This window comes from Charadrius vociferus, unplaced genomic scaffold (assembly GCF_000708025.1).
Source record: "Charadrius vociferus isolate BGI_N301 unplaced genomic scaffold, ASM70802v2 scaffold69, whole genome shotgun sequence".
Lineage (NCBI taxonomy): Eukaryota > Metazoa > Chordata > Aves > Charadriiformes > Charadriidae > Charadrius > Charadrius vociferus.
In genome coordinates, this window is record NW_009649937.1 from 332975 (window position 1) to 342627 (window position 9653).

The 9653-nt window shown below is 53.1% G+C and overlaps 2 protein-coding genes across 2 annotated transcripts in view; one reads left to right on the top strand and one right to left on the bottom strand.

Annotated features, from left to right (window-relative positions):
* KMO (kynurenine 3-monooxygenase (kynurenine 3-hydroxylase)) overlaps positions 1 to 300 on the top strand; it is a 10179-nt gene extending 9879 nt beyond the window's left edge. The window contains exon 15 of the mRNA XM_009891401.1: positions 133 to 300. Coding sequence (XP_009889703.1) covers positions 133 to 300 — 168 coding nt within the window. The remainder of the gene's footprint in view (positions 1 to 132) is intronic.
* Positions 301 to 2675: 2375 nt separating this feature from the next.
* Positions 2676 to 8984, bottom strand: ITGB2 (integrin, beta 2 (complement component 3 receptor 3 and 4 subunit)). The gene is made up of 15 exons (XM_009891390.1): positions 8921 to 8984; positions 8476 to 8564; positions 7998 to 8181; positions 7634 to 7804; positions 7148 to 7389; positions 6641 to 6796; positions 6345 to 6440; positions 6095 to 6184; positions 5630 to 5770; positions 5182 to 5366; positions 4176 to 4420; positions 3658 to 3877; positions 3285 to 3490; positions 3018 to 3184; positions 2676 to 2741 (listed from the first exon to the last, which is right to left on the bottom strand). Exons 1-15 carry the CDS (start codon positions 8982 to 8984, stop codon positions 2676 to 2678), a joined length of 2322 nt encoding a protein of 773 aa, XP_009889692.1.
* Between the last annotated feature and the right edge of the window lie 669 nt (positions 8985 to 9653).

A 9653-nucleotide genomic window follows, 5' to 3' on the forward strand; every position in this document is an offset into this window, starting at 1 on the left:
CACTGCTCAGCTGCAGATGGGAGCTTTGGTGGTGGGATATTGCTAGGCGACTGCAGGTATGAAGACTTTGCTTGGTACTGCAGGGTAGGAGCAAACTTCTGCTGATGCTGGGATTTCTCTTTGCACTTGCAGATAATTAATCGAGGGCTCTTTGTGATGGGGGCGGCAGGACTGGGTGGCACCTACCTGCTCATAAAGTGGCTGGCACGGAACTTGGACTTCTGCGTGGAAAACTTGTGGGGCTGGTCGTGTTATCTGAAGAATATTGGAAATTTTCCCTTCGGCATACAAGCGGCTTAAATGTAAGGGGAGCTCCTAGTTGTAATAAAAGTGAAGGCATGGGCTTTTGGCACAGCTGGATGATGTTTCTCTTGGGATGTGGCCTGGCAGCTTCTTCAGCCTCTCTGCCTCCTGCCCCCCTGGGAGTGGTAGGGGTCACTCTTCCCTGGTGAGAGGAGCCCATCAGTGCACAGAGCCTCTGCAGGGGCTCAGGCGTATCTCTGCTTCATTTCAGCAGCCTTGTCTCAAGTGATGAGTGTCACAGACTGGATGCGGGTTTTGTGTGCAGTAACGGGGGGAGCTTCCTCACCACCCCAAGTTAAAGAAAATATAGTTCAGTTATTCTTGGTGGAAATGAAACAATTTTAAGAAAGGGTGTCCTGAGGCAGTGCTTAAAGCCTGGAGAAAGGGCCGTTCTGCACCTGGCAGAGAAATATTTCTAACTTTTGCAAGCAGGTCTCCACAGAAGGACCACCAAGCCTTTGGGCTAAAGCAAGACCGGGGGACTGAAAGACCCTCCTAGCTCACTGTTTTCTCTCTGAGCTTTTACATGTGCCCTAGCATATACTTCTGTCTAATGCAATTACTGATATTATTTCTTTTTGAAAAAGTCTGGATTCCTCACCGATTTTCTCTAATTGTCCTCTGAAGCATATATGTGGTTGTACTTGTACTGCACACACTACACCAGCAGTAAGACCTGCAGGTGCTGACAGGAGAGACAAATAGTCTCTTCACGTTCAAGTATTGACAGCCTCTGCCTGGGTTCCTGGCAATGGGCATTGTGTCCAAGACTCAGAGCCCTACAGGGTGCCTCTGGTGTCTTTGTGCAGCTAGCCACAGGGTGCATAGGACCTACACTGAGTTGGGGGGTCCTTGAGCCAAAAACAGCTGCAGGCTGGGGTAGTACTGGGTGGAGTGTTGGAAACACTTTCTTTTTACCTTGCCCTAGACCCTCATGGTCACTGTCAAAGAACAGCAAAATGGCTCAGATTAACCCCCGATCTGATGCGGTACAGCCACTCTTGTTTGAGGTGATTTATGAGCAGATGGGCAGGGACAAGAACTGGTTTGCATCATTTAATGAGTCGTTTTTGGCTTGCAGGGGAGCACCTTTCAGGACTATGTATGGGAGATGAGGGCAGCGATGACAGGATCTTGCTGTAGTTTCTCCGATGAATGTTTCAGCTGCTGCTTTTGCACCTGATTCTTAGCAGGACAGATGTATTTACTTTATATATTAATTTTTATTAATGTTAAACCTCTTCAGAGAGCAAATGAAGACGTGACATAATATAGCTATAGGCAAACCATTCCCAAACTTAAAGCAAATGTGGAATTGTACAACCATTTCACAGGAATAACCCCACAATGCAAGAGCAATTAGCTGCTGTGCATGGTTTGGAAAAGTGCTGAGCTGGAGATGCTCTGAGTACTGCCAGATCTTTTGCGCACCTGGCCCTTGGCATGTCTGATGCGCTTATAGAGCAGGGAAAAGATCTTGCCCTGGGAGTGGTGGAAGAAGCTGTGGACGAGCTCTGAGCTGCAGGCAATGTTTCATGTGCTCAGTGCTGATGTTTCATAGTTCAAACAGTTGCTCCTTTGCCTCCTTGTCATGCAGAGAGCTCAAGGCCTGGTAGACGTAAGTCAAGCTTGCAGAAGCCCAAGTAGAACCTTGCCCAATGTAGATCTGAGAGGGAAGCGACACCGGGAAGCAGCTGATGATTTGGAAAAAAAGATTCAGTGCATGTTCCCCAGCTGCTTTTCATCTCCAGGTACAGGTGCCCACTAGCCCGTAGGGCCCATTATCTCACTGTAACCTCCAGAGCAGACCAACAGCCTGTATAACCCTCCACATCCAACTCAGCAGTGGGTGCTTTAGAAACTAGTGCAAGCATAGTGATGGACACCAGTGCAGCAGGGGAAGGCATGGAGCAGCCTGGGAGCAGATCCCACTAGAGCATAAGGAAAATGGCAGTTTTGAAATCCCTGCTCCAAATGAAAGCTGAAAGCACTTTCCGCACTCAGCTGGTTTTGGGGCTTGGTGTCCAAGACTCCTGCCAGAAGGCAAAGTTAGCATCAAGAGCTGAGACAGTTGGTAACTGGTACAGGAGCCATTGTGTGTGCTCACTGGTGAGACCTGACCTGCAGTTCTTTGCATGGCAAAGCTGTGTCTGTTCCCTTCTCCCAGCTCCACTAACTCAACCATCAAGCACTGTTCCAGGAGACAGACATGGTGCAGCCCCTTAGCCAGTGCCTGATGCGCTGGTGGCCTCTTGGAAGAAGGGAACAAACCAACAGGATAAAGTAGAGGAGGTAGAAGCCTTAGTTTGTGATTTCCTTAGCTTGGCGTTTCCTTATTGGTGGGTCCTAGTGCTGCCAGGTGTTGCTGTGCTTCACTGCCCATTGAACCTGGGGTTCACGACAGTGGTGGTGGCACTCTTGAAGAGGGGGTTATCAGCCTGGAGGGAGAGAGGTGAGAGGCCTGCATCGTTTTGCTGTACTGGATTTTCAGTGGAGTGCTACCCACTCCACCCTTCGACAATGTAGACAGTGCAAGCAGCGTTGGCAGAAGAGCCCACAGTCTGCTTTAGCCCCCTGCAAAATCCAGACAGGCTCTGAAACCAACACTGGGGAGGGTTCAGGTCTGCCATGGCTGCTTCTGGAGAGGGTGTCCCCTTGAGGTGTCCCCACCACATGTCTCAGCACACCCCACCACCAGAGACAGGCTCTCTTACATCGTTCCACTTGGCCTTGGACTTCTCCTTCTCAAACCGGCGGTATTCCCGGCGGTCAAACAGCTCCGTCAAGAGACGCCAGATCAGCAGGAGCACCAGGCCGATGAGGGCCACGCCGGCAACGGTGCTGCCCACAATCAGCGCAATGTTGGGAGGCTCTGGGCACTCTGAGGGACAGACAGAAGGTGTCTGGCTGCAGCCCCCAGTGAGGTGGTGAGGCAGCTGGCAGCCTGCCTGCAGAGGGGCAGGAGGAGCAGGCTGGGGTACCTTTTTTAGGATCGACGGTGATGGTGTACATCTCCTCGCCATCCTCCTGGACCATGCTGAAGGAGATCCAGCAGTTGTGGGAGTCCTTCTCCCTGCACTGCTTGCTCACCCCTGTCAACTCCTTGGCCATCCGGATGTTGGGACAGGCCTGGGAGCAGTTCTTCTCGAAGGGGCCACTCAGGAAGGCATTGCACTCCACGCAGGAACTGCAAAACAGGTGGCCAAGGCTCACCTCTGCAGGGGCAGAGGCCTTCTCACCTGGCTTTGGCTGTGGCTGGGCTCTGCCCAAGCACAGGCAGGGCTTGCCTGCGCCTGCCCAGGAGATGGTGGGATCCCCACTGCCTCCTGTGCCATCTCTGCACGTGTCACTCACACATATCTGCCGCAGGGCGAGGGGCACGCGGGGCACTCCTGGCAGAAGGGGGGCTGGTATCCCCCGCGGCATTGGCACCGGTTGCAGTGGCAGGTCCCACGGTGGCTGCACTCATTGCCACGGATGTTCAAGCAGCCATCTGTTGACTTCTTGCACTGGCAGGCGCTCCCCTGGTAGTTAGGTGTGCACTTGCACTCCCCACAGTCGCATTTCCCGCGGTCTGTGGGGGAAGACCTTTCAGGCCAGGATCCTACAGAGATCCAGATCGCCCTCCCTCTGCCTGTGCTTGGAGAGCCCTGCCCACCCTGCGCTCTCCCTGACACCCTCCATGGGATGGTCAAGAAGGTCCTGCAGGCTGGTATGGTGGGACCCAGGACCCCCAAACCCACCTACTTGGATTTTGGCAGGGAAAAGCAGAATCTGCCTGGGGATTTAATCTTTCTAACCTTTCTAAATTTAATCTTTCTAGGATTTAATCTTTCTGCCCCAGTGGAGAACCTATCACGCAGATACATCACCTTTGCCGCCGCAGAGGGAGCCATTGTGAAACTCGCAATTCATGTTGTCGCATTCACAGAAGGTGCCGTAGATCTGCTTGTCAGGCACATCGCTGGTGTGGCAGATGCACTGCCCACACACACAGTCCCCCAGCCCTGAGCAAATGACTGAGCTGTTGTCCTTCCGGCAGCTGCCCTCCAGCTCCTTGCTGGTCTTGCCTTTGGTTTCACACTCACAGTTCTTCCCCGTGTAGCCCGAATTGCAGCTGCCATTAAAGGAGGGGAGTGAGCCTGGGTCAGCAGCCACAAGAAACACTGTGGAGCCAGTGTGGGGCCCAGACCTCAGCCAAAGTGGAGCAAATCTGGGACAGCCTCATCGAAACCCAACCAAGGCAAGTTGGTGCTAACTCCATGCTGGAGCAGGGTGGCTGATCAGGAGGAAACCTCAGAAATGCTGCTCTCTCTGCTGGTCATATTTATAACACCAAACAGTTGCCTGGAAGTCATTGTTATGATTTCCAAACCCTTGCCAAGGAGATCTGAGTGTTTCCTGAGGAAACCCAGTCTTTTCCTCTCCCCGTTGCTGAGGGGCCATGAAGCAATAATTGCACCTAAAGACCTGCATGAACTACAGCCCCAAAGAGGGATTTTAAGAGACTTCTACAGAAATATGTGTCTGCTTGATGGATGGGTTAGTGGATGGTTGGATAGTTGGATGGGTAGGTGGGTGGATGCCCTTAGGAAAGCAGCAGAGGATCCACCAACAGAAGAGTGAGTTCACTGTGTCCCCTGCCTCCATGAATGCAATCCACCTCTCTGAATAAGAAGATTGGTACAAAGCTGCAGAGCCAGGCCATGACTGACTGTCACGTGTACAGCCCTCTGCTGAGCCCTCACCCAGCTCCACATTCTCCGGGTGCAAAGGTGCTTGGAGGCAGCTACCCTCAGCTTGGCCCAATGGTCCCCTTTCAGCAGCTCCCCAGCTCTGGCAGCATTTGAAATAGTGTTTTGGAGGAACAGCACATACCTGCAGATCCCACAGATGATGCTGCCTTTCCCACTGCAGGCGGTTGGATCAGGCTGCTCGTTGCAGTTGCAGTCACAGTTGCTGTCCAGGTGGACGGTGAGGGTGTCTGTGAACCCCAGTGGCCGGATGGTGAAGGACTGACTTTTGACGCACTCCTTGGCCGTGACCTTTACTCTGAAGATGACCTAGAAAGTGCAGAGTGAAAAAGGGAAGGGCCAGAGGCCATCACGTAGCTTCAGCAATTGGAGGGTGGTATTGGCCCCAGGCTGAGCACACACACATCCAGCTCAATGAAGGATTCCTCCATCACACAGCATTTTGGACACTCTTGGCATTAAATGAATGTAAACAGAAACCTTGGAACAACAGGCTTGGTTCCTGCTGTTAAACAGGATGGGTATCGGGAACCTTGTGAGCTGTGGGTCGTTTCTGGTACAGGGGAATGTACCTCATCATTGATTTTGACGTTGTCACATTGCCCTTTTGCTTCGTCCAAGACGAACTTGTCCTTACTGCATAGGGAGTCATATTTGACATCCAGGACGTCTGGCAGGGTAGAGTGGTCCAGGATGATCCGCGAGGAGAGGTTCTGTGGGGAAATGGTAGAGAAAGTGCCATCAGTCCAAGAGGAGACCAATGCAAGGGTATATGGGGTTGCAGGTCAGGGATTCTCTCCAGCACAGGGGATAGGAGGAGGAAGCACCCCAGGCTGGGGTCTCAGCTGCCTAGGGTGGTTCAGGAAAGGCACTGGAGAGGCGGGAACCTCTTGCTTGCTGTGGGCAGAAGGACTCAGCATGTCCTGTCCTCACAGTCCTGTCCTGACTGCTCTCTGACAGTGAGGACACATGATGGGAACCTCTCCCTTCTCCAAGCCCTGCAAGACAGGTGAAACATAGCCTCTTCCAGTACTTACATTGTAGGCCACCTGGATGAGTTCAATGATGTTGCTGGAGTCCTCATTCAGCTCTCCCACCGCCGACTTTGGGATCATCTCACTGAGTTTCTGCCAACAGAGAGCAAAGAGATGATCAGGCCCCCTCATGTGGTGGCAGAGCAGGGGGCAGCGGCAGGAGGACATGCACACCTGGTTCTGTCCTCCTGGGGAGGAATGGGAGGCACTTGGACGGAATGGGAGGCACTTGGACCATCTGAAGTCTCCTTACCTTGTAAACATCCACCATCTTACTGGTGACAGCAAAAATGGGCTGAATGTTGTTTTCAGCAAGTTTCTGGACCAGCTGGCCAACAGACGGGTAGTCCTAGGTGGGGAGAGGAACACTGTGCTCAGCGTGATCTTCCCCACCAGCAGAAAGGTTGATAGTTTGGGTTTCACAACCCAAATTATGATGATTATAGTGATCTTGTGGTCTCAGCAACAGGCTTTTTATGTGACTTTTTTTTCTGCCTGGGGGAGCAAGGCTGAGGGTGCAGACCTGCTGAGCAGCCCTCGGGTACTTACAAACTCATTGCTCTTTTTGTACATGTTGTCCTCCAAGTGGCACTGGCCATCATTGGGGGTAAGGATGGCCCCGAGCTTGCCATCACCAGCAAAGTGGAAGCCATCATCAGTAGCATACACCAGCAAGCGGGTCACATTGCGCCAGCCAATCAAGTCCTGCAAGTGACACAGACACCTGACCCTGAGTGGGGCTGGGAGGATGGTGCCAGCAGGCACGGTACAATCCTTGCCAAAGCACAGCAAGTCTTGTGTTGGCCACAGTGTGGGGCAGGGGGCACAGAAGAGGTGGGTTGCAGGAGATCAGGTTCAGGAGGCTGGGGTAAGATGCTCTCTTGTACTCCCCCAGAGTAACCTGCCCCACTGCTGAATCAGGATTTATACACATGGGTTTCCAGAGCCCACCTGGAGAGGGGCAGAGACAACTCTTGAGGGATGATGTGTGAGCATGGGTCGCAGCCCTCACACCCGCCCACAGTTGCAGGCAGCAGGGTGGACATGGGGACTCACCCCACACACAGCTGCCTGCATCATGGCATCCAGCCCCCCCTCTGGGGCGTCCAGGTTCCCTGAGATAAACTGCTTTCCCACTTCACTTTCAAACTTTTTGGCATTGTCGGTCAGCGAGAGGATGTGCTTGAAGGCGAAGGGAGGCTGGCATTGCTTGTCCTTGTTGGGGCAAGGGTTCTGCAGCTTCTCGGGGTGCGTGTTCACGAAGGGCAGTACCGTTTTGTCCACGAAGGAGCCAAATCCTAGGGTATCCAGGACCACAGCGTCAGGGGCAGGGACAGGCAGGGACCAGCAGGCATCCATGCGGCACAAGGCATGGACAATCTGCTGGCCCCTGCGTAAGTGTCCACATCCCTTGCCCCGGCACACTCTCCAGCCTGGCAGAGGATGGCTCACGCTGCACGCTGACTGCATCCCATTCCGGCCCTGCAGTTCTTCCCAGCAGCAAACAGCTGTGCTAAGGTTCTGTGCCGGAGATAGCCTCACCTATGCGGCGAGAAGGGGTGGTGCTCTCCAGTGCCCTGAGCAGCTCCCCTCCCAGCTTCTTCACCTTCTCTAGGTCATCCAGCATGGAGTAAGAGAGGTCCATGAGGTAATAGAGATCAATGGGGTACCCCATGGCACGGCGAAACTTCACCTCAAATACAGCGGGCTGGCCTGTGGGATGGGTACACTGGGATCAGCTGCTGTGCTGTGGCTCACATCTCACCCTATAACCCACCCCACTCCCGCTGGGATCCTCCTTTCTTTTGGAAGAAAAAAGGAGGAAATGTGGGCTGCCATGTGCCCTGCATTCTGGCTGAGCTTGGGGGTGAATGGAAGGGCTTTGGGAATGCCAGGCAGACTGTACCTATCCTCAGTTTCAGGTGCACCTCCTGGGGAGCCAGCTGTATGTCATTGCTTAAGGGATTGTTCTGTATCCTTGTAATCTTGTTGTCTGGAAACTCAATCTCATTGCGCGGGCAACCCCTCTGCTGCAGCTGGTCGATGGTGTCGCAGCGGATAGAGTCTGGCTCACCGGCTTTAGTGAAACTCTGCATGTTGTGACATCATCAGGAAAAAATCAGAGGAGCATGAGGTGAATGTGATCGTTACAGGATGACCCAGCTCCCAAACCAGGTGTCCAGGGTACTGACAGAGAAAGGAAGGTTAAAGGGTTCTGTCTCTCAGATCCCTCCTGGCCCCATCCACCATGTAGGACTTGAAACACTCCCACAATGCAGTCTCCCCCTTCCACTGCCGGCAGAGCTGAGTGGGCTGGGTGACCATCCCAGTGCCTGTTAGCTGACTGCTGGGGGCTAACAGTGCGAGAGGCTACATGGACTTACCAGCTTCTTGCACCAGGCACAGCCGGGACCAGACTGGATGCAGTCCTTGCACGTCCCCACCTTGATCTTGGGGCACTCCATGGCAAAGGCTGAAACAGAGAGAAGACAGAGTTGGCATGGGGGGTGCTCAGGGGAGGCCAGTCTGCAGCAGCAGCAGCCATGGGGTGCTCTGACACCCAGCACTGGGCACCCATGCTGTCCTGAGCCCGCCCTGTCTATAAAGCCCACACTGGTGGCCCTGGCAGGGTCCTCACCTGTCTCACTGTCCCTCAGCTGGGCTGGCTTGAGTTAAATCCAGATCCTGGGAAATGCAGGATCTGTCTCTTGCATGTTTCTCAACGCCATGTTGCTGCCACTGCTGAGCAGCATTTGGGTTCCTCCCCTATTTCACTGCCCATGTAAGGTGCCGGGGTGAAGGCATTGAGGAAGGGCAGGTTGGGCTCACCTGTCATCACCAGCAGCAGCACCCAGGTCACCACTGGCAGCTGGAGGCAGCAGTCACGCGACATCTTCTGCAGGACAAAAAGCAGCTCTGTGACCACCTGGTGCATGGCAGCTGCAGGAAAGGGAGCCCTCGAACCCTATAGAAAGTGGCTACAGAGAAGGGTGGCTCCAGAGGGATGAGCCCTTCCCACAGCCATCCCACCATGGGCAGAGCCTGAGAAAGTGACCCTGCTGCAGCCCTGGGAGTCAGGCAGCCAGGGCCAGGGCAGCCACCCCGGGTGTGGGGGCTGACTCGGGACAAGTGCTGGCATGCTCTTACAAAAATAAGTTGGTTTCCAATAAACACAGCTTTTGAACTAAACGTGGAAGTCAGCAGAGCAGGAACTAACTTGTGCTGTATCGCTATGCATTCAGCTGAACTGGCTTGATGTATTGTTTATCCAGACACTTCAACCTGTGTATCTATGTAACATTGGAAAATCTCAAGCACTGCATTTAGTTTTTACTAGATGTGAGTGTTTTCAGCTTCTGTGTTGAGCTACATTTGTATGGAAATTGGAATCAACATTAACAATAGGACCATTTCTATTAATTAACTAGCAAGGAGTGCTATATACACAGGGAAAAAAAGGTCTATTACTACTTGATTTACATTTAACTGATTCATCAAGGAAATGAAATATTTCATGCAGAGTGTTAATATAAGTTTTCCTGCTAAGCGCCTCCAATAAGCG